At 44.9% G+C, this 26,764-nt stretch overlaps 1 protein-coding gene across 3 annotated transcripts in view; it reads right to left on the reverse strand.

The window, feature by feature from the left end:
- THBS3 (thrombospondin 3) overlaps window positions 1-26,764 on the reverse strand; it is a 246,044-nt gene that overhangs the window by 104,487 nt on the left and 114,793 nt on the right. The window contains exon 1 of one of the 3 annotated variants that reach the window (XM_069218424.1): window positions 24,678-25,039. The exons of the other annotated variants lie outside the window; for them this stretch is intronic. Within the exon in view, the coding sequence (XP_069074525.1) occupies window positions 24,678-24,765 (88 nt within the window). The 5' untranslated portion in view covers window positions 24,766-25,039. Of the gene's footprint in view, window positions 1-24,677; window positions 25,040-26,764 lie in introns of those variants that run through there. 3 annotated transcript variants of the gene reach the window in all.

The raw sequence follows: 26,764 nt of genomic DNA on the forward strand, positions 1-26,764 counted from the left end.
TAATCAAATGTTTTAACTACCTCAGAGATATGAAGACCTCAAGTAACAACCTCACGAAAGGCTAAAAATGAATTTTGAAATTTTTAAAGTATCAATGAGACGTATCTTAAAGACAGAGCAAATCTCTGGGAATCCCTTTTAAAATCATGTGCACTAGAAATCTGAGGTGAGATGCGATAGCCTCTGGATTTTCCAGAGTGATGGCACTTGACAGCTTTTCTCTACTATGTCTTCTGGACTCACAAAGCTTTGCCTTCACAGAACTGGCTAATGTTCCTAGGTTGAACAATGAAATTAGTTCATCTAACCTTCTTAGAAAACTGCATGCTGAGCAGAAAATAGAAGAGATTTATCTTCTTTCAAGTAAAGGTAACATGTATCCTACCTCATACTGCAGTAAGGGCCATACGTACAAATTTTAGGGATAGCAATTACCTAATTGCGATTTTCTTGAATCACAATTAGGAAATTGCTATTCCTAATGTTTGAAACACACTGGATTCGATTTAGCAATTCCTAATGTGGTCACAAATAGACCTACTTCATGAATATTATGAGGTAGGTTGCAGTTTGAGACCCATTAGGAACAGCAGCCATCACAGGATGGTGACCTTCTGGGATCAGCTGACCACCATGTCTGTGATTGCTTTTTAATGAAACAATCTTTTTTTTTTTTCTTTTAAATGTAGCCCATTTTCCTTAAAGTAAAATGGGATGTGTTTCAAAAAATAAAATTAAGTTTATGTTTCAGTTTTTAAGAGTGGGCAGTTGCCCCCGTGGACCACTTCCTGTTCTTAAAAAATATTTGTTTCAACATTCACAAAGGACAATGGATCCCGTGGGGATCCCTTTACATTTCCAAGTGGTCACCACCCCCTTGAAGTGTTGAAAAAATAATAATGTTTTGCAACCGTAATTTCGGTTGCAAAATAGTCATACATTCCACTGCAATTTAAACATGCCCCTTCTTATTACTGAATCGCTCAACACAAATTGTGATTCAGTAACATGTTACCCAATTGCAATTTGTATTTTGTACCTATCAAAAAGCATTTTTGCGGTCTTACCACAAAAATGCTTTTGTACATATGTACCCAAATTCCTGCCAGTAACCTGCAAAAACCTTCTTGGCACAGAAAATCTTTGAAGTAAAGATTTTCTCTATGGGCCTCTAGGGGGCAGGGATGTTCTATGTGTTACTTCTCCGTTATCACTGTTAACTTTGAGAGACTTCGAAACTAAAAAGTCAGGGGCCCTGTGCTCTGGTGCTAGCATCAAATATAGCTAAGTCTCTGGAAAAAACGGCAGACCCGGTGAAAAAAAAAATACACCTTTTTTCTTATGCCCTTCACTACTGGAGAGATTTAGTTCCTCTTCACCTGCCCAACTAAGCCTTGGAGAAAAAATAGGTTACGCCGGCGTGATCTAGTGTAATTTTGGTAATTTCATATTACTTTTGTGATGTGAAATTTCGGAAATTATCTATTGCAACATTTTTCTATTAATTACATGCTATTCGCAGTAAATATTTAATGCAAGCACAAGGGAAAAACGCAAATGACCAGACCGTGAACAACTGCTGTTTTGCGGTGCTGGTATTTTTTGTGTGCAAAACACCAAAATGGATAGGATGAATTTCACACTAAAATATAATGCCAAATGCCCGTTTTCAATTTTGCTCAATTTCCCTAAATTTTGCACATCGGTAATTTAAACCAGATCTCAGATTTTTCTAGAGTAAACAGACCTTCCATGAACCCTGCACCAGGAGTACATCATCTATTTTAAGGACATCCTCATTCCTCACGCCTCATCCCTACTTCTCATCTTTGATTCTCATCCATTATACATCATCCCTACTTTTCATCCATCATACATCATCCCTACTTCTCACCCATCATCCCCGTTTCTCATCTATCATCCCTACTTCTCAACATCATCCCTGCTTCTCTTCCATCATCCCTACATCTCATCCATCATACATCATCTCTACTTTTCATCCATCATACATCATTCCTACTTTTCATCTCTCATCCCTGCTTCTCATCCATTCTGTTCATCCATCATCCCTACTTTTCATCCATCATTCCTACTTCTCATCCCTCATCCCTGCTTTTCATACCTACTTCCCATCCATCTTCCCTCATCCCTACTCCTCATTCCTCATCCCTCAGTAATACCAACACACTTTCAGTTTTGTGAAGCACAACTTCACACTGATTTGTTGGCAACAGCCAATCATAATTATGAGAGAGAGCTGCATTCTATTTCACTGAAAAACAGCCTTCTCATTGCAGGTGCTGAGTGAAGGAAGAGGAGAGGAAATGTGTTTGTTTCCAGTGAATTCAAGGCTGCACTACATTTCATTTTATTTAACTAAGTGTTTTTTTCTGTTTACACAGGCTTGTGCAGAAAGATCTGCTGGTTTGGGAAATACAAGGAGCTCACAGCATGGACCATAAATCAGCTCTTGGAGAAAGGATTATACAGTTCATCTACAATTCAACTGAAAACCTTTCTGGTTTCAGTTTCATATGTAGGAAGAAAATGTTTAGAATGAACTCTGGTGACAGTGCAATCCAATTCATCCAAACCTTTTCTGGTTTCATTTTTACTTGTAACAAGTAAAATGTTTAAATCTGTGGCTGCTTTTCTCTCTGAGAGCTGAAATGTTTTCATTTAACTGTAGATGAACCGTATTACCCTTTCTCCAAGAGCTGATTTATGGCCCAGGCTGTGAGGTCCTTGTATTTCCCAAACCAGCAGAGCTTTCTGCAGAGGCCTGTGTAAACAGAAAAACAGTTAAATAAAATGAAATATTGTGCAGCCTTGAATTCTTTGGAAACACACAATTGCATTTCCTCTCCTCCATCTTTACCCAGCACATGCAATGAGAAGGCTGTTTTTCAGTGAAATAGAATGCAGGCCTCTCTTAACTCTGACTGGATGTAAACAGTGCGTATTATCAGCAGCGTCCATCTCTTCCAGTGTCAGTGTAATCAGGTCCATCTATCACAGTGCCAGCCCAATCAATGCCCTTCACACACATGCAATGCGAGTGTAATCTACATCTCTCACATTCCAGGACAAATTATGCCATCCCTGATCGAAAGCCAGAACAATCAGTTCCCCTCTCAAAACACACACAGCCAGTGAAATAACTTTCCACCTCTCACACAGTGCCAGTGCAATAGGTGTCCATTGTCCACATAGCCAGTGCAGTGTACGGCTCCTACACAGTGCTAATGTAATCAAGTTTGCATGCCACATAAGGCTAGTCCAATCAGTGTCCCTCATACACCCACACATTGCCTATGCAGTGCCCATCTCTCACAGTCTCAGTTCAATCAAAAAAACAACCACACACTGCTAGTGTAATCATGTCCATTTCTCACTCACGGGGCCAGTATAATCAGAGAGAATTTCTAATTCTTAATACAAATGCAACCAGAGTATATTTTTAAGAGGTGCAATCGTCATCAGTGGCCATCTCTCACAGACTGCCAGAGTAATGAGTGTTCATTTTGAACACCGCGCATGTCCAATGTCCAGCTGCTAGGCATACATCATAAAAGGCAATTATTGCCTGTCACCTATCAAAAATCACAAGGTTTTGGTACCTTCTGCGAGAAAGACATGACCCCATAGAATCTGTACAGTACCTACGAACAGAGGGTGCATTTTCCATAAGATATATTCTTTGCCAAATGTTATACTACATGACTGTTGTAGGAGGCTGGACTGGCTTGTAGTGAGTACCAAGGGGTACTTACACCTTGCACCAGGCCCAGGTATCCCTTATTAGTGTAGAGGGGTGTCTAGCAGCTTAGGCTGATAGAAAAGGTAGCTTAGCAGAGCAGCTTAGGCTGAACTAGGAGACGAGTGAAGCTCCTACAGTACCACTAGTGTCATATGCACAATATCATAAGAAAACACAATACACAGATATACTAAAAATAAAGGTACTTTATTTTTATGACAATATGCCAAAGTATCTCAGTGAGTACCCTCAGTATGAGGATAGCAAATATACACAAGATATATGTACACCATACCAAAATATGCAGTAATAGCAATAGAAAACAGTGCAAACAATGTATAGTCACTATAGAATGCAATGGGGGCACATAGGGATAGGGGCAACACAAACCATATACTCTAGAAGTGGAATGCGAACCACGAATGGACCCCAAACCTATGTGACCTCGTAGAGGGTCGCTGGGACTGTAAGAAAACAGCGAGGGTTAGAAAAATAGCCCACCCCAAGACCCTGAAAAGTGGGTGCAAAGTGCACCTAAGTTCCCCAAAGAGCACAGAAGTCGGGATAGGGGAATTCTGCAGGAAAGACCAACACCAGCAATGCAACAACGATTGATTTCCAGACGAGAGTACCTGTGGAACAAGGGGACCAAGTCCAAAAGTCACTATCAAGTCAGGAGTGGGCAGATTCCCAGGAAATGCCAGCTGTGGGTGCAAAGAAGCTGCCACCGGATGGTAGAAGCTGAGGATTCTGCATGAACGACAAGGGCTAGAAACTTCCCCTTTGGAGGATGGATGTCCCACGTCGTGAAGAGTCGTGCAGAAGTGTTTTCCCGCAGAAAGACCACAAACAAGCCTTGTTAGCTGCAAGGGTCGCGGTTAGGGTTTTTGAATGCTGCTGTGGCCCAGGAGGGACCAGGATGTCACCAATTGCGTGAGGGGACAGAGGGGGCGTCCAGCAAGACAAAGAGCCCACTCAGAAGCAAGCAGCACCAGCAGAAGTGCCGGAACAGGCACTACGAAGTGGAGTGAATTGGTGCTCACCTGAAGTTGCACAAGAGAGTCCCACGCCGGCGGAGGACAACTCAGGAGGTCGTGCAATGCAGGTTAGAGTGCCGGGGACCCAGGCTTGGCTGTGCACGAAGGAAATCCTCTGTGAGTGCACAGGAGCCGGAGTAGCTGCAAAACACGCGGTTCCCAGCAATGCAGTCTAGCGTGGGGAGGCAAGGACTTACCTCCACCAAACTTGGACTGAAGAGTCACTGGACTGTGGGAGTCACTTGGACAGAGTTGCTGAGTTCAAGGGACCTCGCTCGTCGTGCTGAGAGGAGACCCAGAGGACCGGTGATACAGTTCTTTGGTACCTGCGGTTGCAGGGGGAAGATTCCGTCGACCCACGGGAGATTTCTTCGGAGCTTCTAGTGCAGAGAGGAGGCAGACTACCCCCACAGCATGCACCACCAGGAAAACAGTCGAGGAGGCGGCAGGATCAGCGTTACAAGGTCGCAGTAGTCGTCTTCGCTACTTTGTTGCAGTTTTGCAGGCTTCCAGCGCGGTCAGCAGTCGATTCCTTGGCAGAAGGCGAAGAGAGAGATGCAGAGGAACTCTGATGAGCTCTTGCATTCGTTATCCAAGGAATTCCCCAAAGCAGAGACCCTAAATAGCCAGAAAAGGAGGATTGGCTACCTAGGAGAGAGGATAGGCTAGCAACACCTGAAGGAGCCTATCAGAAGGAGTCTCTGACGTCACCTGCTGGCCCTGGCCACTCAGAGCCGTCCAGTGTGCCAGCAGCACCTCTGTTTCCAAGATGGCAGAGGTCTGGAGCACACTGGAGGAGCTCTGGGCACCTCCCAGGGGAGGTCAGGGGAGTGGTCACTCCCCTTTCCTTTGTCCAGTTTCGCGCCAGAGCAGGGCTGGGGGATCCCTGAACCGGTGTAGACTGGCTTATGCAGAAATGGGCACCATCTGTGGCCATTAAAGCATTTCCAGAGGCTGGGGGAGGCTACTCCTCCCCTGCCTTAACACCTTTTTCCAAAGGGAGGGGGTGTAACACCCTCTTTCTGAGGAAGTCCTTTGTTCTGCCTTCCTGGGCCAAGCCTGGCTGGACCCCAGGAGGGCAGAAACCTGTCTGAGGGGTTGGCAGCAGCAGCAGCTGCAGTGAAACCCCAGGAAAGGCAGTTTGGCAGTACCCGGGTCTGTGCTAGAGACCCGGGGAATCATGGGATTGTCTCCCCAATACCAGGATGGCATTGGGGGGGCAATTCCATGATCTTAGACATGTTACATGGCCATGTTCAGAGTTACCATTGTGAAGCTACACATAGGTAGTGACCTATGTGTAGTGCACGCGTGTAAAGGTGTCCCCGCACTCAAAGTCCGGGGAATTTGCCCTGAACAATGTGGGAGCACCTTGGCTAGTGCCAGGGTGCCCACACACTAAGTAACTTGGCACCCAACCTTCACCAGGTGAAGGTTAGACATATAGGTGACTTATAAGTTACTTAAGTGCAGTGGTAAATGGCTGTGAAATAACGTGGACGTTATTTCACTCAGGCTGCAGTGGCAGGCCTGTGTAAGAATTGTCAGAGCTCCCTATGGGTGGCAAAAGAAATGCTGCAGCCCATAGGGATCTCCTTGAACCCCAATACCCTGGGTACCTCAGTACCATATACTAGGGAATTATAAGGGTGTTCCAGTATGCCAATGTAAATTGGTGAAATTTGTCACTAGCCTGTTAGTGACAATTTGTACAGAGAGAGCATAACCACTGAGGTTCTGGTTAGCAGAGCCTTGGTGAGACAGTTAGGCACCACACAGGGAACACATACATATAGGTCACAAACTTATGAGCACTGGGGTCCTGGCTAGCAGGGTCCCAGTGACACATAACAAACATACTGAAAACATAGGGTTTTCACTATGAGCACTGGGCTCTGGCTGGCAGGATCCCAGTGAGACAGTGAAAACACCCTGACATACACTCACAAACAGGCCAAAAGTGGGGGTAACTAGGCTAGAAAGAGGCTACTTTCTCACAACTGTGCAAGGGATTCTTAGATATTGTGGCTGGGGCTGTGGTTCACAGAGTGGTGCCAGGTTCTGCTCACCCTGGCTAGGAATTGCGAGTCCTGGACATGTTTCACAGCCTTGTACCTTGACTGAGTCAAGTGTCACAGGTCACTGTTGGCCTGTTATTGGATTCATGGAACTTCAGTTTCCGAATGAATCTGTGGAGCAAGCCCTAGGCTTGCAGTACCAAACTGAGAAAACACAAGTTACTTATCTGTACACTGTGGTTCTCCAGTATTGATGTATTTCATAGATTCACATGGTTGAATCCAAATAGCTAGCAGTAACAAATTGAAATACTGTACATAAAAAGACTTCTGTGTAGAGGTGGGTAGAAAATATATATGTATATAAACTTGTATAAGATTACATAAAAACAATTGTAGTGAATAGTAACCATTCTTAAATGTTTAGCACAAGCTCACCTCATTGAAATAAGTTGTAAAGAACTGTTTAACCCACCACTGCATCATGAATGATTGCTGCATCTAGACAGTAATGTCTGGTAAAAGTATGTCTGTTTGTCTATGTGGCCTCTGCATATGTTGAGTAAAGATAATCCTGCCAACAGAGGTGCAGAAGTCACTACACTACACAATAAATGTAAGTGCACACTTTAGATGCAAGCAGTCTTCTCACTTTTTCATGACAGAAAGCTACGGCCGCAGACACCCATTTCGCTACAGCTTGACTCTTCCATGGAGGTGCAAAAGTGACCAGAAGATAATCAGATGTCCTGAAAATTTTAGTTGTTTCAATATAAAATTTCAAACACCTCAACATCTGATGTATGAAGCACCCTTTCTGCTTCATTTGAAGGGTGTTCAAAGAATGATTTTAAGAAAACAGGTCCACTGAGATGGAAATCTGTCGACACTTTAGGTATGAAATGAGGATTAGTACATAGGATAACTCTGTCCTTTGAAAAAAAGGAGTATGGTGTTTGCAGTGTAAGAGCCTGTATTTAGCTGATTCTTCTATCAGATGGCAGGGCTATGAGAACAGCTGTTCTCTATGAAAGATATCTGATGTTTGCCTTATGTATAGGCTCAAAAGGCACTCTCATTAATAGTGGCAGGACTTTATTCAACTGTCAAAGGATTGGCGGTTTCTTTATTGGGAGATAAGCTCTAAATAGTCCTTTTAGAAATTCCGTTATCAGTCTGTTTGACCTGACTTTTGGTTTGTAGATCTTCTGAATCTTGAGACTGCTGATAAATGGACTCTAATTGAGCTGTGAGATAATCCAGACTGAGCTAGGCAGAGTAGTATGGCAAAACCTTGCAGACAGATGGCAAAGAAAAAGGGTGACACTTATGACAAACACCAACTACAAAACTTTCACTACTTTGCCTTAAATGATTTGTGGACTCTGCTTTGGCTTTTGCCAGTATGTCTCTGCCCTGTTGAGAAATACTCAACTGGTGAAACTCATTGTATTCAGGATCCAGGCCGCTAAATTGAGTGACTCCATATTTAGGTACATTACTTGTCCATTTTTTTCTGGAGAGCAATCCTGGGACTGGTTTGAGTGGAAGGTAACAGTTGAAAAATAAGGATGAGTCCCGTTGTCTTGGCCACGCTGGGGCTATAAGTAAATCCAGCACAGATCTCTTCATTTTGCTTAGAATCCATGGAATCAGAGGGATGGGCAGAAAGGCATATGCATATACCTGTACATGAGATGCGGAGTGCATCCCTTCATGATCCCCTGTGTGGGAATCTGCTAGCATAATGTTGGCATTTGCTGTTCATTGGTGTAGGTCTAGTGTCAGTTTTCCCATCTGCTGAATAGTCTGTTGAGCTGAACTTGGGACATTTCCCATTCTTGGCATTCTCTCAGAGATCTGCTTAAGTCGTCTGCTCACTGGGTTTCCCTGCCTTGTACATGTTCCTCTCTCATGGAGACCTTGTGTTTGGGACAATAGCTCCAGATGTCCTGTGCTCCTTTGGACAGCAGATGTTATCTTGTTCCACTGTGCTTGTTTATATAAAGCTTTGTGGGGTTGTGTTGTCTGTTCAAATCAAAACCTCTTATTCTTTTATTCTTGGCAAGAAAGCCCAAAGTCCCAAAGACACTGCTTTCAAATCTGGGAAATGTATGTGCTTCTTTTCCTCATCTGACTACTTGCCACTCACTTCCAAGTCCGAGCTCCCCAACCTTCCACAGATGCATCTGTTGCCATGACATAAATTGGTGGGTTGGGAAGAAAAGTTAACGCCACTGAAATGCTGTCCATCATCCACCATTTTATAGCCTTTACTATTTCCGGAGTTATACTAATAAAATCTTCAAATGAACCTCTCTAGTGTCCACTGTTTGTCCACCTGCTCCTCTAATCATCTCATGAACACGCGACAGTGGGGGTAAGAGGCATGCATAACGGTACCATTCCTAGAAAAGTTTTGTAAAGCCTGACTGAAGTAGACTTTTTTTCTTGAGAAGGTAGACACTAGTCTTATTATCTTTGTAATCCTTTCTTTTGTAGGAAAAACCTTGCAAAGTGTTGTGTCGGGAACTGCCCGAGAAATTGATTCTTGTGTTTTGAATCAAGAACGATTTCTCTCTGCTTATTTTGAGACCCTGATTTTTGAAAGCATGCCTTTGTGGAACTCGTAGCAGCCCGGTGCAAACTTGCTTTAATTAGCCAGTCATCCAGGCATGGTGATATCTGATCGCCATATCATCTTAGGTAGGCTGCTACCAGTGACATGAACTTCTGGAATATTTTTGGGGCAGACTTTCATCCAAACGGTAGGACTCTGAATTGGTAGTGACATCCAACCATATTGAATCTGAGACACCTCCCTGTGTTTTACATGTATAGGAATATGGAAATAAGCATCTAGAAGATCCAACAGTGTAATATGATCTCCTCATCTCATCAACTGAATGATATCTTGTAGCATAATCATTCTGAATCATTGTGTTTGAGGTATTTGTTGAGCTGTCTCAGATCTAACACCTGTCTCCATTTTCATTTTTCTTCTTCAGCAGGAAGATGCTGGAGTGGAAACCTGTGTTCCTGCAGCTTGTGGGAACTCTTCTATTGCTCCCTACAGCATAGGAGTCTGCATTTTCCACTTTAAAAGATGTTGATGTTGCTGCAACCTCCTGCGAGGCGGATTGTGTGGTGGTCTCTTAATTAATTCTAGGATGTGTGTGTAATGAATTGTGTCTAGCACCCAGCTGTCAAAAGAGATGGTCTTCCAATTTTTGTAATAATTGCTGAGAGTGCCTCTTATATTCAAGGGAGCTAAAGTGAGAGAGGTGGCCAGTGTCACTGCACTGGGAATGCCTCCTATCCTTTTCCCGTGGCGGCTGCTCTTCTCCTATGTGGTTGTCTGGAGAAGGGTCTTGTCGGCCAAGGCCGAAATTGTTCAGGGATTGCTGTCTATATTCCTGTTGTTGGTGGGTAGATGTTTGACTTCTATAAGACTGATAGCCTCCTCTAAAGGAACACTGGTTTCTGCCCCTAGCACCACGAAATGTTTGAAAACCTCTCAGCTGAAGCACCACAAGTGACCATACTGTTTCCGTGTCAGCCTTTATTGATTACAAGTCGTTTTGTTACAAATACTTTACTCAGCTCCAAAGAGCCATAAAAGACAATCAATTGCATACACCATAGTCAAAGATAAAAATAAATAGTATCAATAAAAAACATGTTAAAAAAAATTAACAACTTTTATGAATTCGAATAGCAGCATTTATAAAGTTTAGCACCACCTGCATCATCCCCTCGCTTCCCAGGTCTTCTAAATAAAAAAAAGCAAGGTGACTAGACCTAATGCCCGTAGAACAAGACATAAAAACCTTCTCCTAGGTATAGTATATAAATTGCAGAAAAGAGTAAAGTTAAAAGTGCTTTGGCGCGATCTACCATCACAACAGCATTGTGGGACTTTCTTGAACCAAGTGCCTTAAGTGTGAAATGCTAATAAATAATGTATGGACTTCAAATGAAGTCTAGTAGGCACAAATCTATGCTGCTCAGAGCAATAATATTAAGATATAATTTGGGATGTAATGGCTGCGATGATGGACTCTCTGGGTCCCTGAGTGTGTCACTCATTAAATTTGAGTCATAAATAGAATGCCAATATAGGTCCTTAATCCTCTCTTTAGCCCCCCCCCCCCCCCCCCACTCCCTCCTCTGGTGATTACAAGTCTTCAACAATATGTTTCTCAAAAAGGGCCTCTCCATTGTAAGGCATGCCTAATATTTTTGATTGCACTTCAGGCCTAAACAAAGTGCCTTCAACCAGCGTTGCCTGCACAAAACTGCTGCCCCAGCCATTTGCCAAAATCCAGTGGGAGCTACATCCATTGCAGAGTCCATAATTTCTGAGGAATTTCTTTCTCCTTCTTGAAGGACAGATCAAGCCTCTTGCTTCTTTACATCTGGCAAAATAAATTGGCAAGTTGTGTTAAGTCTGACCACATCTGACGGTCAAACCTGCCCAGTACAGCCAAAGAATTGGACGCCCTTATAGTAATCACCACCATAGCAGTGAAACACTTTTCTATACTGTCTAATCTCCTGCCTTCCCTATCAGGAGGAGCTAAGCAATGTATTGACAGTTTTTTTGATTGTCTTTGTACTGCTTGCATAACCACTGAGTCTGGTTTTGGGTGACCAATCAGACAGGCTGGAAAGTGGTCTGCTGCTTTGTATTGCTTATCAAGTCTGGGTATTACTGCTGCCACTGTAACAGGATTTTTTATGACCTTAAGGCCCTCAGCCCAAATAATGCTGACAAAGTCATAAAGGAAACAATGTGTTTGCTGATCTGAGACTAGCTGATCAAACCTCTTGCAGCTCTTTCTAAAAGGGCTTGGAATCCCCATTTATCATCTTGTGGTGAGCTAGCCGCAGGAAGTGTTGGAGTGGCTGATATAGGTGTCACATAATCATCCCACCTACTTCCTGTGCTCATAGCTTGATCCTTTCACCCTCTTCAGGTTCTTCTTCATCATTACCCTGATTTACATAGTCATAATGTAGACTAATTGTTTACAATTATCTTGGTTATAGAATGTCCTTATATTGTACCACTGTGCTTCTCTGATGTGACACTATTTCAGTGTGTGGTATACCTGTTTTTACATACCTTAGTGGTGTGGTTTCCCTTTCAGTAAATATTTTGTAATAATCCTTCAACCATCATACAAAGATTTGTCACTAGGACTATAGGAACCTGCATCATTGGTTCTTGAGTAGATTGTCAAGAGTTTCTTCATAAGGGTCAATTTCAAGAAATTCTTCATATGCTTTCTCCCTATTTTGACGTCTTTCTTTCAACGAGAAATCGCCTTGTAAATAAACTGGTTCATCCTGTTCAAACTCTTCCTGTCTTTAGATGCAATTGTGATGGACTGGTTGCATCCCAAAGGGTCCTTCATTATCACCAAAACCTCACATCTTTAAAAGGCCCACTAGTGGTGAAGGTGAAACTCTGCTTGATGAGGTTTATTGCGGCCTTAATACAGGTTCAGAAATGACTGTTGATGGGGCCATCTTCGAGGATAATACCTTGATCGTTGACGTTACAACCTTCACCAGTGTCGCTGTGGAAGCTGCCGGCGCTGACAGTTCATCCAGCTACAGTGTCAACAACAGAGCACCCATCTTCGATGATGACAATTAGATGGAGGTGGATGGTCTTGCAGTCAACAAAGACATTATCAAGATGAGCCCTACCGTGGACACCTAAGTTGTCAACATTGATATCTTAGCCATCGAGGGTCTTGTCATCAATTTCACTATTGACTTGCTTGTCTTTAGAGAAGAGTCTGAGGTAGGCTTCTTTTTGTCTGTGGAGGTTAATGCCCATTCAAAAGGAGTTGAGGGTTCTTATGATGTGTTTTGTTGAGTCTTGAGTTGCTAAAGGGCTCAGGTTTTTCTGATCTTGCTTCACTTTTTCTACCACTACAGGTAATTTGTAGGCGGTTCACAGTTCTTTTACAGGGTTCTCTCTCTTTAGGGCCCTCTAACCATTACTTAAGGACCCTTCATCTCTAGAGACATGAGTTTCAATTGTTTTTCTCTTCTGATGTCATAGTAAGATCCGTGCCTCTCTGTCTTTCAGAGTTTTGGCTGAAAATATTCTGCAGTATATTCACTCTTTAGGCTTGTGATAGGGGTGCAGAGAAAAGCCTCATCATACCACAGGTTTTACACTGTCTGAATAAACCCTTGCTTAATTAATTTGGGATAGTGAGGTTCTGTCAGTGTTAGATCACAGGCCGTAAAATATTTATTCGATATTTATTCGAAAAGTAAGCAAAGTTCACCTGAAGGTCACAAATGTGACAGTATCAAGTTTGAAGTAGATAAATGAGCAGAGCTCAGGGAGACACTTTCTCACACGATGTGCTGTAAGAAATCTGAGGTTTGGTGTTTCTGGAGAGGAGGAATGAGGCAGAGTCTTCTTTCTCTTTGGTTGAAGTTTGGTTCAACTCAAAATGTTGTTGATTGCCATACAATCTTATGGGACTGTACTTTACAGCCTAGGACAGTGGATTTTACTGCTAGTTATAATTACCGCGGTACTCCCCGGTTTTTTCCTCTGACACATGTCCTGTTAAACCTAGCTGGAATTTGCCCTAGGGACGTTCAGGGAAACATGAGAAAACACTAACCCCGGCGGGTATTCCTCGTTTTAAGTGGGGAGACGTATTATCACCATACCCCATGCAATCCGTAATTCCAGGTGCGGTAGTAATTTATCGGTTTTCCTGTGTATCTTGTCAGAAGTGTGCACGAATTCCATCTGCCACACGGTAAATGAGAAACTTTTTGCTTGGACTTGTAACCTTATTAGAATTACAGATCCGGTTTCAAGACTAGCCGGGACTGTCGTTTGTTCACTCGCCGAAAAAATCAATGTGCTAACAGAGCCAGGAAAGGTTGCCAGCCATGACTGTCTGCAGTTATTCTAGTGTAGTCCACAGAAAAGCTCGCTTCGCTTTTGAGCACTGAACGAGGCCAAGTACTGACCTCATTCCCTGAAATGAACTGCCGTGACTAAATGGGAAAAATGTCCTTTCGACATCTGCTATTGTACTTAAGTCTAACACTCATTAGCAGTCGTGCCGTGATTACAAGATTGACAGGTTTTTCCCCTAGACATTTCACCTGCGCAATGCACACAAGGTGTCACCCCATAAAGCCTCCCACAAATGAGGAATAACATTCAGGATTTGCATGGTATTTAACATTTCTGTTGGCGGTATTGCTACAACCCAGAAGAACGGATACCTCTGATACAAACATAACGAGCAGTATTGCCGCAAGACCCGTCATCAGCCCACAATCTCTTTACAGAAGTGGCAACAAATTAACAAGAGCAAGCTTTAATACATTTCAAACATTCTCAGTTTTTTTCATTCTGCCCCCTATACATGAATTTTCTGTTTGGTTTAAAAAGATAACTAAACTGCATCTCACTAATGGGATTCAATAATCGCAGACTGGGGTGATTTGTTCTTACATTCCCTAGGGTCCTAGCCCAGCAATTTGGGTTAGATCGCACCTTTTAAGACTAGGGGGACGACTGATTTGCACAAGGCTGGCCCTTGACAGTAGCTGCATTGAAACCAAGACCATGGAACAAAATGTGGCCAAGAGTAAATATCAGTGGCTGAGATTATTTCCAGCATTCCACCCATCACTTTTCGTAAAGTGTCTGCCAACAAAAACGTGCCCTCCCAGGTGTTCAACCTGCCATTTTACTCTCTAAACCGTGTGGTTGGACTACAACGTAGCAGGCTTTGAACCCTGTGGAAACGTTTTTTGTTTTAAGTGGAAAAGAAAAATCTGCAAAACTTGGTTTTGAAGAAAGAAATCTTGGCGATCTTCGCTCTCACAAAGAAAATTATTTCCTATCACTTTTCTCAAAACCTTAACCTGCAAGCAAATTTTTGAAAACGTTTATATTTAGTAACACAATTTGTAAACTTTGCAAAACTTACCAGAACAAATTTAAATGTTGTCCACACTCAGTCATATCTATGCATCAGGAACTTCAAGTGTAACTTGGAGTTTGGGTGACCGCTCTTTCTCCTATCTTGCAGCCTCCAAATGGAACAGGCTGCCACCAATTCCTAGCTTTTTGGAGAACTAGATAGCTTTCCGAGTGCATCTTAAAACATTCCTGTTCTCTTCCTACCCTGAATTGGTTCACTGAATTTTTTTGGCAGCCCGGAGCTTTCTAAGCATCTAAATCAACCAATTAATGAGCCTGGGTAGAGATCCAAAATGCTACAAACCAGTAACGCTTGACTGGCCACTTTTAGTGCTGTATATTCATATAAAGAGCATGTTCCTGCCTTCAGGTGTTGGGAAAAAAAACAACATGATTTACTTAAAAGAAGTATTTTCGGTTTCAAGAAGACTCGTGAAACCTTCCCTCAATACATAAATGCACCTGTACACAAGCACCACCTGAGACTGTTTTCTTTAGATGCTGAATAGCAAGGGAAGTGAAACAAGAGATAAGGGACAACTCTTGACCAATTATTGTCGTGATCATTGAGGCTATTTGCAAACATTGGGGATCTGGTGCTGTCGAACCACCATGAGCTGCTCGCTTACAATACATTCTCACTTCATCAGGAACATACAAAGCAGTTACTTGCCTCTACAAGCGCTACTGGGGAGAGGTTCAGACCCATCTGTTAGCCCTGGAGGGCAAGTGAGAGGAGAACCTGGGCGGGCCATAGGCAAGAAGGACTGGGAGACTATTTTGTATAACACAGCTAAAGCGGCCAGGAACGCAAGATTTAAGCTCATTAACTTTTATGTACTACACAGGGCATATCTCACCCCGGGAGACTCAACAGATATTTCTCACAGACCATGTGTGCCCACGCTGTGAGGAGCTAGGCTCAGAACTCTATCATATGTTTTGGAGCGATCTTGAGAAAGCTACTTACTGGAGAGGTATTGCAGAGACGTTGTCCGCCAGCATAGAGTGAGAGGTCCCGAGGTCCCCTATTAGGCCCAACATTGCCTATTGGGATGGTCCCCCACACAGCTAAGACAAAAGATACTAGTCGTTTTCAGGACCTAGCGCTCGTCCTCACTAAGAGGGAGATAGCGAGGCCTTGAAAGAATCCACAAAGTCCTAGCTTTCACATATGGAAACAAGAGTTTAGGAAATGGATGAATTACGAGGCAGAGGGGAGGCTCCGAGATGCAAAACAAGGGGAGGGGTCCATGGCCGCAGGGCAAGCCTGGGGGGCATTAGCAAACTTCCTGAGGTATTTAGAGGAATACCTAACTGGGGAGGGCTGAAAGCTCCCACCAAATAAGCTGCTGATCAAGCCACGAGTAAAGGGACTTCAGACAAGTGCTGTTGATTGGGTCGGAGCTTACCTCCATATCGCAATTGTCCCCACACAAGAGAGAAGTAATAGTTCTGCATTACTGCACAGAACTATTAGATGCACCGCAGGGAGGGAGAGAAGATGGATGTTTTGGAAATGTTAAGTGCGGATTCAGGACGGCCTACTATTTTATGATAAGAGTGGTGAATGTTGTGATATCAGATGAGCTGCTGACTCTGAGACTTGATAACTAGGAGGTACTAGCAGATTTTCATTCTCTCTGTTAAGTGCGAACTGATTCAAGAACATATAGAACTCACAACTGTGTTGTAATTGGATTACACAGTAAGACCTCCTTGAAAACACAATAAAGCTTGATTACAAAAAAAACAAGACCTTGACCAATCATCAAGCACACCAGAGTCTATCAGACGTTTAGCAACATGTCAATCAAAACAGGCGTTTGCAAAACCTATAGGTCTCAGGTTTAGGATCTATTGGCATCCTTCTCTCAACCCCCCGTCTCCATCTCCCTCCCCCCCACGACATGTGCAGGGTTACCAAAAATAAATACATAGGGGAAATGGTGCGATGAAGCGATCGTTACTGGCAGTCACGTCATTCCACTGGTATATACACTAGAACTGGTGTATATGCCACTGGAATGACGTGGGTGCCATTTGTTTAAAAAAAATGTTTTACCGATCCAAGATGATCGATGTCACTTGGCTCAGTAATTTTAAAATATAATTGAACGGAAAAGAGCAAAAACATTTTTTTAAAAATAAAAACAAGTGAGCAGCAGCAGGATAGACAGCAGCCAATTAGAGAGATGGTAAAGAGGCTATGCTTCAGGGGAGGGACAAACAGTTATCGTGTAAGACGCAAACAAATAAGATTGACAACAAAGCCAGCCACTGGTAAGCATAGGTCCCTGTAAGTTCTTGGTAAACTCACAATAGCTCTTTTGCAACCAGACAGCTTGCGCTGTCTTGTTGGCTCACCCTAACAAGCACTGGGAAAGCCAATAGGTATGGCTTTACTGGTGTTAACATCCACAACACTGGCATGAAAAACGTGCACAGGCTATTTATGTTGTATCTACATGCCACCTATCCCTTTCTGCGCCTAATGCATGTGCCCTATTTTCAATGCACACTTGAGTATTAAAAAAGGGTGCAGGCATAGGACACAGAAAGAAGCGGGTTGTACAGCAACAGTAAACAACGAGTCTTAGTGTGTTAAAGCCAAACCTATTCACTTTGCCAAAGTATCCAAGTATACATAGTGCAATGTACCACATACTGGGACCGGCTAAGTTTATTTTGGATCTTTGCTCACAAATGACGTTGCCACAGACGTCCTGCACTCTGTTGCATGGCTGCAGCTGAAGAAGGACTCCATCTGCTCTTGTTTTATCTACAAGTAGATGGGCTTGTGGCAAATGACAAAGTATTGAAAATGAGGTTGTTGTGTGAAAGCCACAATTTTCACATCTCTATATAAAGTTGAGTAAAATTCTGTTCACTGGGCTTTGCTGTCATGCACAGCGTGAGCAAGAAATATGAGGAAGCTCCTTTAGTAAAGGCAACCAACACGTTATATATATGTTTGTAATATAATTTTGCAGAATGCATAACATTAAGATATTGCTAAAGTGTTAAGCTGGTACTGTCATACTTAAAGTGTGCCCAGTAGTGAGCAAGCACTTGTGCCTTGTGAGCAGAAAAGATTTACAGTTCTGTGCCACTAGTGGTTATTTGCTGCTGTTATTCGGAGCGCTCATGAACTTTCATAGAGTTGGTCTGGTTGCTGAGGGCATTAAATAACTGGGAAATCAATTTCAACACAAAATCAACAACAAAAGGAAAAAATAAGTGTCCTGTTTCTGGGAGTAATTTATTAGGCAACTCAGCTATGAAAGAAAAAACACAAAACTGTACATCAGGTTTCAGAAAAGATAGTGAAACCAAAACGCGCTAGGAACAATGAGCCCTTTGCCGTCAGTCATTTGGAACAAGAACTATGCACAATTTATTACACAAAAATAAGCCACTCACCGACTCGTTACTTTGTGTTCCACCTGTGAGCTACAGTAGAATATGTCTTCATTTACAAACACCCATTAGCATCAGCACTGGGTGGAATATACTGTAATGTTTCACTATTAATCGTGATCAAGGTATTACTTTATATAAAGTAGAACATATTTAAGCATGTGTGTGAGGAGCTATTGCATAACTGGTGGCTTCACCATACAGCTGCTGGAAGAAAAGAAAGAGGGCTCTGGCAATAAACAGAAGTAAAGAAAATCCCTTCTTGGATCGGAGAAGGGGACAATGAAAGGAGACCCCGGCTGCTTGCACAGTTCTAAGACTATTGCTTACCAATCACAAGCTGTTAAGGCAACTTGCCTTTGGTCCTGACTATTTTATTATGGTCTGGCTTGACGACGCATCTTTTGGCACCGCCCACATGTTGGGAGCTAGCAGTATATGTTTTGATTGGGCAGAGGTTGTGTGCTTTCACAAAAAATGTACTAGTCCTCCACAAAGCTGTTATTTTACCTATCCAGCTGCCTGAGCTTGAAACTTAAGGGGTACCGAAATGCATTGTAATGCTATTTAAGTGGAAGGAAAGCCCACAGAAGCTAACGTATAAAATGCAAGCAAATGAGACTGCCAATAAAGCCCACTAATGGTAAGCAATGGGCAGGCTCCAAGTCCCCTGTAACCTGACAAAAAGTATTTACGCAACCAGGGAGCTTGCGCTGTTTAGTCATTTTTGATAAAATTAGGAAATTATCTGAGATTTGGTAAACCATTCATCAATTCTGTGGAGAGTTAGGGGATATCATTTTGTAGTAAATGGGGGTTTGGGGAGGGAGGTGGAAGAAGTAGTAAGTCCTAATGGTTAGAGCTTGACCTATGCACTAATCAGATTACCACCTTTTGCCATTGCAACTTTTTTCCAGGTCAGAGATGTCTTTCCTCATTGCAATGAAGAGCTGGCTAGCATGTTTGCGGACCGTGGCAATGGAAGGCAGCCTCTGGTCATCCAAGGGCTGCGGTGACACTTGGCTGCTTTCTAAGATATTGTGGTCGTACTAAACGCCCCTGTAGCCCCTAATAAGTTGCTGGCAGTTATGTGACACAGAGCATCCAGCACACAAGGTCCCCACATCCAGAAGCCATAGCAAGGCACTGCACAAAACAAACAGGCAAAATACCCTTTTGTATTTGAGTAAATTATTAAAACTTCCACGCTTATGTGAGAGTTGCTGAAGGATACTCAAGTAGAATACTAACTCATTTAAATGAGTGCATGTGTTGGGTACTCAAGCAGGAGACTAACAAATACACACATGCAAAAATAATTAAAGGGTGGTTGAGTAGAATACTAACCCTCTAACACTTTAGAGAGAGTAGCTCCAATAAGGACTTGAGTAGAATATTAACACTTTCAAAACAGACAGGTATGCCTTTGCTTAACATGGGCAATAGGCCTTTGTGTTCAGCATTCCCTCCATCATCTGTTCCTTTTTAGGGTCGAGCCTGCGTTGCATGCGCTCGCGCATGCGTATCGCAACAAGACGCTTTAGTGTTTAGAAAAGGGCTCGGAGCCCTGTCAACGTCACATCGGTGTTTTTCATTGGTTCGTGGGCTTGCCTAATAAAATCTGCTTGCTTTCATTAGTCGAAGGCACGCATACGGCATGCCCTTTCTGGTGGCTAGCCCTCCTCGAGTGCAGCGACCAAGTACAGAAAACATTCGAGGCTTGCTGTTTTCCATCGGGCTCGTGGACTTCTTTTTCTCTAATTTACAAGCGCGATCTCGCTTGGCAGAAGTCGAGCGCTTTACATAGTTAATTGCACTTTTTTGGGTTACGTATATAGATGCACTTTTGCCCGATAGGTGAAAAGTCGGGGTAGGAGTTTACAACGCTATCAGCTCTAACATGAGCAAACGCAAGACCCGTTGCATTGCAAATGCTTGTTGTATCTGTTGCCCCAAGTGGGAAGGGTATGCCCAAACGTGAGTCCCGGGCTCAGTGTGCCACAGGATTCAATCTAGCCTATCTGATGAAGGGTGACACCCTGAAAACGGTCCTAGGATGCTTGTTTCCAGCCCAGGGAGGACCTGCCTTGGTAGTTCGGGCTGGACTGTTCCCATGAGGAACAGGGTCAAGACTGATTTGCATATTGCAGGGTCCAAACTGGGGTGGCGTGGTGAGCAAAAAAACAATTGATTAAACCCAAATCTTTGTGACTGGGGGGGGAATGTTTGCATTGTTCAGCATACCGTCCATCATCTGTTCCTTTTGGCAGGAAGGTTAATGCCAGGGCTTGTCCCCAGATCCTGTTGGATGCAAGGAACAACTGTCAGTTTTGAGGTGTTAAAGCATCTTCTCACTACTGGACCACGGGTCTGACTACTGTGCCTGCACTGGCCAGACAGTACTCCTCAGTGCCCTAGACTTTCCAGAGGTAGCCTTGGCCAATATTCTAGTCTAATTAGCTCAATGAAAGCAGTCAAGACTACAACAACCAGAATACATTAGGTGATCATACAAAAACCAAGCCTGGAATCAATCTATAGTGACGTGGAGAGTGGTGGTCACCCTAACTGTAACATAACATATCACAATCAATAAAGGTCACTGTGCAGTGAGATGAGTGACTTTAAGTCTCTAGTGAGACAGTGCTTTTTCGAAGAGGTCAGTAATCGCTCTAGACCAAGGGCCTGATTTAGAGTTTAGCGGACGGGTTACTCCGTCACAAATGTGACAGATATCCCGTCTGCCATGTTACGATCTCAATAGGCTATTATAGGATCGTAATAAGGCAGACAGGATATAAGTCATGTCATTGCTTCGGTCTTATGAATGGGACCCTGCCAACATTTCTCAGCAACAATGTCACAATCACATGAAGGGAACACTGTCGAAAAGTGCAATTCTCTGCAGCGATTTAGTTCCTAGAATAGGGCGGAACTGCCATCACTCTGATGTCAGTCAATGATTTGAATAGAACAAAACATTTAGACTGCAGTACACCATCAAACTATACCACTGAGTCAATTAGAAATATTGAGAGGAATCAGTGGTACTGGAAGAAATGGCTCCTCCAGCTGGTGAACAGGGTACATGGCAGCAGGGCCAGGGAGTATGAGAAAACTGGCATAACTGCCAATGGACTGGTTTTCCACACACAATGCGGAGTCTGACTGGAATGCATCAGCATGGATGCTTTTGCATGAATTTGCATACAAACAAGGAGCATTCTGTGAGCATTATATATATAGCCTCAAAAACTACCTGTGAACATGTTTTGGAAAGGAATCACTGAAATGCAAGCTGAGTTTAAATGAGCTTACAGCTCAATGTTGTGCCTTAAGTTCTCACCCTAATAGTAAAGGCCTTGCATTAGTTAACCATATACACATTTTTACATGAATCACGTGTGGATATACATTTTCCTTTATAGCAAATAATCCTCTTTACTACAACCATACTGTATACTGTAAATTGGCAGCCAAAGGGTTTGCAATGCTGGGATTTGGAACGACTTCACTAGTAAACACAAACAAAAGACTTTCTATCCCTGACCCCAAACAATATGCCCTGGGTGCCAGGCAATGGGAATGTCACACTACTGTATGCATGACACACTGCTCGTCACATGTATGGCATATAGAGTTGAGGCAGATCAACTGTGCTCCTGTGTCTACAGCAAAGAGTTGCTGAAGAAATAATGTGTAAGATTCGAAAGCTGTGCATTACTGCACCATCTTGATGACAGGCTCAGAAAAGAGGTGTTCACTTTACCCAAGACTCAAGTCGAAATAAGATTGCCTAAAACAGGTTCAAACCTGCCACTTATATAGTCGCCTTCTTTCATGGACTGACTTTCAACAACGGTACAAGCCAATGAAAAGAAGTGGTGGAGGGGTGGATGGATTACTGGGTGCCTGGCTGCCATTGCTGCTTGCCCTAAACCCAACTGCTTTGCTTCCACTGCCCACCCTTGTGCTACCATGCATCATTTCAAAGATCACAACAACTCTTTTAAAAGTCCTACATTGCAGCTTAACACCTACTCTCCTGTAGCTCATCTATTAATACCACCAAACAATGCATAAATTCACTTATCACACTAAAGTTCACACCTAACTCCCATGAATCCACCACACAGAAACTGGAGTAAATGCATGGCATGGTCTCTTTAAGAGTGCAAGACTAATACCAATAATCAACAATAATGAAAAACAAAATTTAAAAAACCTAATAACTGGGTTATGGAGCAGCGTGCTGCTCAGCGTAAACACCTCGTCTGTGGTAGTAACTATCCTGTAAATGCAATTACAATACAAGACAATATATAATCCACGCTACTAATAGATAACACTCAGAGGCTGTGCAGCTAACTGCTGTTCACACAGGCAGCATAATAATTCCCTTTTACCGCATGACACACTTAAACTCACACAAGGGAAAACCGCTGTCATGCCTGTCACTCAGCACAGTATCTTTCCACACTAAATAAACATCACCACTAACTGAAGAGGCAAAATAACTATTTTGCCAATCATGCTATCTCAATTTGGACCCAGTCAAACGTAAATCAGCATTGACTCAGCTCCAGTACAAATAGTGTGCAGCCTGAACTGCCATGCAAGTTCTTCCCTGAGCTAGAACACAAGCAACCCAGGACCAGTTTTCCCTGAATTGGGGGTTATCAGTCCAGTGTAGCTTGGTTCAGCTGGCACAGTGAGCATGGGACCCCATCTAAGTACACCCTTGCCACTTAGGGTGGTACATCAAACACACAAAAGGTTATGGGAGGAATGTTTGCAGTTTTTAACCACTGGCAATCGCTCATGGTAGCGTTCCAACCCATCATTCTTTTGCCCACCACGCCACCTAAATTTGGAGAGTAACTAGCCAAGTGCACAATGAACATAAGATATAGCATAAAGTGCCCAGAAGAGATGCTCAAAGCTGCCAGCTTATTGAAGCCATAAACCATGCGCCTGCCTTTCCAAGGTCTTCACACACAACATGGAAACACTTCCCACACAGGATCAAAACAAAGACAACACAATACCAATCACACACCCTACATGGTGCAGCACCCTATTTAAGGCTAGTAAGTGATCTGTACATTTTGTAGTACAAATAGTCTCAGCAGCGACGCAATTCCTAAAATGGGGCAATACTAGAGGTAGCAATTCTATGAGTGAGACAGTACGGCAGTTCTCAGGCAGGCTATTTTAAGGAGGCGTAGTCAACACTGTCCTTTTGGTGCGATATTCTTTGAAAGTGAGATGCTTGTGACAGGACAAACGAGGGTTAACAGTTTATACGGGGTTGTTAAACCTTACAAATATTTACGAAATTCCGATAACCACCTCTGACAACACATCAACCTTGCAGCTCAATTTAAAACACCAAAACTTCCACAGCATTAAGAATTCCAGTTCATTCGTTGTACTGCCACAGCAGGACTTGGTGTTGCTACACTTCACAGGATGACGGTCTCGGGAGTCCCACTACACTATTCGTGGCACTTAAAAGGCCAGTCTGTTGCACTTTTAGGCGCTGTGTACGAGTTGCTCGCATTAAGGAGGGCTCAGCTGACAGGTCTGTCGGAGCAGCACGCACACGGCAGGGAAGCACAGAGATGCCAGTGAGAGCACCGAGAAAACACGGGGGGCACTCCAAGAATGCACCGCCATCGGTCCGGGGCTGGAGGGTAGTACAAAGGGGAGAAGGCAGAGTGAACACACGAGGAGAACATGCGCAGTGCCGGCCGGGAAGCAAGCAAAGGGAGCATGCACAGGACCGGCTTGGTACAAGAAGCATGCAAGGGGCATGGTCGGCATTCAGAGAGCAGAGTGGGTACACATGGGGGAAGGGTGTCGATGCAAAGGGCATAGCACGCAAAAGCAAGCACGGGCAGAACCAAGGACGGCATCCCTGTTATAGGGAATTGGGCCAGCAAACACGGCATGTGGATAGGGAGCATGCGACAGGCATCCCTGGCAGGCGTATGAGAGGACGAGCAACCACACGGCACTGGGACGGGTACAGGCATGGGACGTGGGTCGCGCAGAGGGTGCACGCGCACACAGGGGAAGGATGCACACAACTTTGGTGGTCGAGATCAGGCCGAGGGCGGGGCAGTGGCAGGTGAGGGCAGCACACGGCAGGTGGAGCAAGCATATGGCGCGCATATGGTCGGAGATGGGTGGAGATGGGTGGAGATGGGTGGGCACGGGTCCGGGCACCAGCACAAGCCACTTGGAGGGGCTGTAACAGGCAGCGTGCACGAGGACAGCGCCGGCATGCATGCCCAAGGCTGCGGTAATACACAAGGGAAAGGGGCAGAATGCAGACTTTACTGCGGCCGGGGTGCTTGCATTGGGCAGGAGCATGCATGAACCAGATGGCTATGAACACGGCAGTTCGTCAGGATGCAGGGGGATAACGCACCCCGGTATCAGCCCTCTCTTACCTTGTAGCTCCTGTTTGGCGGGCTTCACAGCGCACAGGAGGCAGAGAAGGAGCAAGCGGGCGATCACCGCGGGACCCTCCTTCGGCATGTTTGGGTGTGAGCTGTCCAGAGCCTGGCTCTCGAGTCTGGAGTTCTGTGCTCTCTAGGGATGCTTTCAAGACAGGGCGAGCACCGCACTGAGGCTCAGCAATGCTGGGAGGAGAGGCTGGGAGAGACCAACTGGGATGGGAAATTCGGGCAGGGGGAGGGTCTGGCGTGGAGGGCGCAGAGGAGCAACAAAGAGCCCTCAATCACAGATAGACAGCCCAGCCCCATCTGTAGCCTGCCGACACCATCTCCCATAAAAGTGCTTCGGGCTGCGAGGACTGCCAGCCCAGCACAGAGACCCGCCCCTGCTCTCGGCGGGGAGTGCAGCCCTTGTCTGAGTTATTGCCGCAAGGGGCACAGTCCTTGTCAAACAAGACCTGTCTCTGCAGGGAGCACGGCCCGTGCTCTGCCTGCCACCAAAGGGAGCATCCCTCACCCCACTGTCGGAACCAGACCAGACCTGCCCCAGCAGAAGGGAGTGCACCACTGCCAAACCGGTCTCTGTAGAGAGCACTGCCCCTACCCTACCTGGCACCTCAGGGAGAACACCCTCAGCCCAGATGCGGGGAGCACTGTATCAGATCTGCCCCAAAAGGACAAAGAGCACCTCTGCAAGACCTGGCCCTGCAGGGAGCACAGCCCATGCCCTGCCTGACACCTCAGAGAGAGCATCCCTCAGGGTGCACTGTCTGTACCAGACCAGACCTGCCCCAGCAAGACAGAGTATCTCTGCAAGAGCAGGCGCGGCAGGGAACATAGGCCCTGTCCCACCTTCCCAGGGAGAACATCCCTTAGCCCACTTGCGGGGAGCACTGTCTGTACCAGACATGACCTGCCCTAGCATGGGAGAGGTTACCCCGTTAGACCTGTTCCTGCGGGAAGCACAGCCGCTGCCCTAACCACTGATTCCACGAGAACAGCCCTCAGCCCAGAGATGCAGGGAGCACTACCTCGGCCAGATCAGACATGTCCCAACAGGAACGAGTGCACCCCTTCCAAACCTGTCTATGCAGGGAGCACACCCCCTGCTCCACCTGGTACCCCAGTGACGACAGCTCTCAGCCCAAAGATGCAGGGAGCGCTGTACCAGACCACACCTGCGTGAGACCTGTCCCTGTAGGGACTATAGTCAATGTCCCTGCCCAACCTTCCTCCTAAGGGAGATCATCCCTTAGTCTAGACATGCATGGAGCACTGCCTGTGGGAAAGAAGACCTGCCTCAGCAGGACCGAGTGCACCCCTCCAAACCTGTCTCTGCAGGGAGCACAGCCCCTGCCATACATGTCACCTCAGGGAGGACAGCTCTCACCCCAAAGATGCAGGGACCGCTGTACCAGACCAGACCTGCCCTTGCGTGAGAGACCTATCCCTGCAGAAACAACAATCCCTGTCCTGCCTTCCTCCTAAGAGAGAATAGTCCTCAGCCTAGCTATGCAGGGAGCACTGTTTGTACCAGGCCAGACCTGCACCAGCAGGAGAGAGTGCCCCCTGCCAGTCCCGTTCCTGCAGGGAGCACACTCTCTTTTCTACCAGACCCAGCCAGACTCTCCCGGGAGCACAGGTACTAACAGAACAAAGCCCACGCTTCTGAGAGCACACACCATTCCAGAAAAGGCATATTGGGCGCACAGCCTCAATCAAATCAAACCTGTAGGAAGCAGAGTGCCAGCCAGTCAAGACTTGCAGCAGTACATCACCTGGCAGATCAGGGTGTGCAGCCCCCTATGCAGAGGTTGAGCTTTTTTCTGTGCTTTCGACGCTAACGGTTTTCTCCTAGCTCTCGCTACTGTTGAAGGTGTTCCAACTTGTTTCTAGTTACAATCTTGTTTCTGGTTACAATGTCTCCTCCTAGGAAGTCGGGATTTAAGCCTTGTCGAGAGTGCGGGAGTCGCATGTCGGTTACTGACCATCATGATGATTGTCTTTGGTGTTTAAGCTCCGAGCATGACGTCGAGGAGTGTGTATCTTGCCAGAGCATGAATCCAAAGCTTCTGAAGGAA

The sequence above is a fragment of the Pleurodeles waltl genome, chromosome 12, assembly GCF_031143425.1.
Source record: "Pleurodeles waltl isolate 20211129_DDA chromosome 12, aPleWal1.hap1.20221129, whole genome shotgun sequence".
Taxonomy (NCBI): Eukaryota; Metazoa; Chordata; class Amphibia; order Caudata; family Salamandridae; genus Pleurodeles; species Pleurodeles waltl.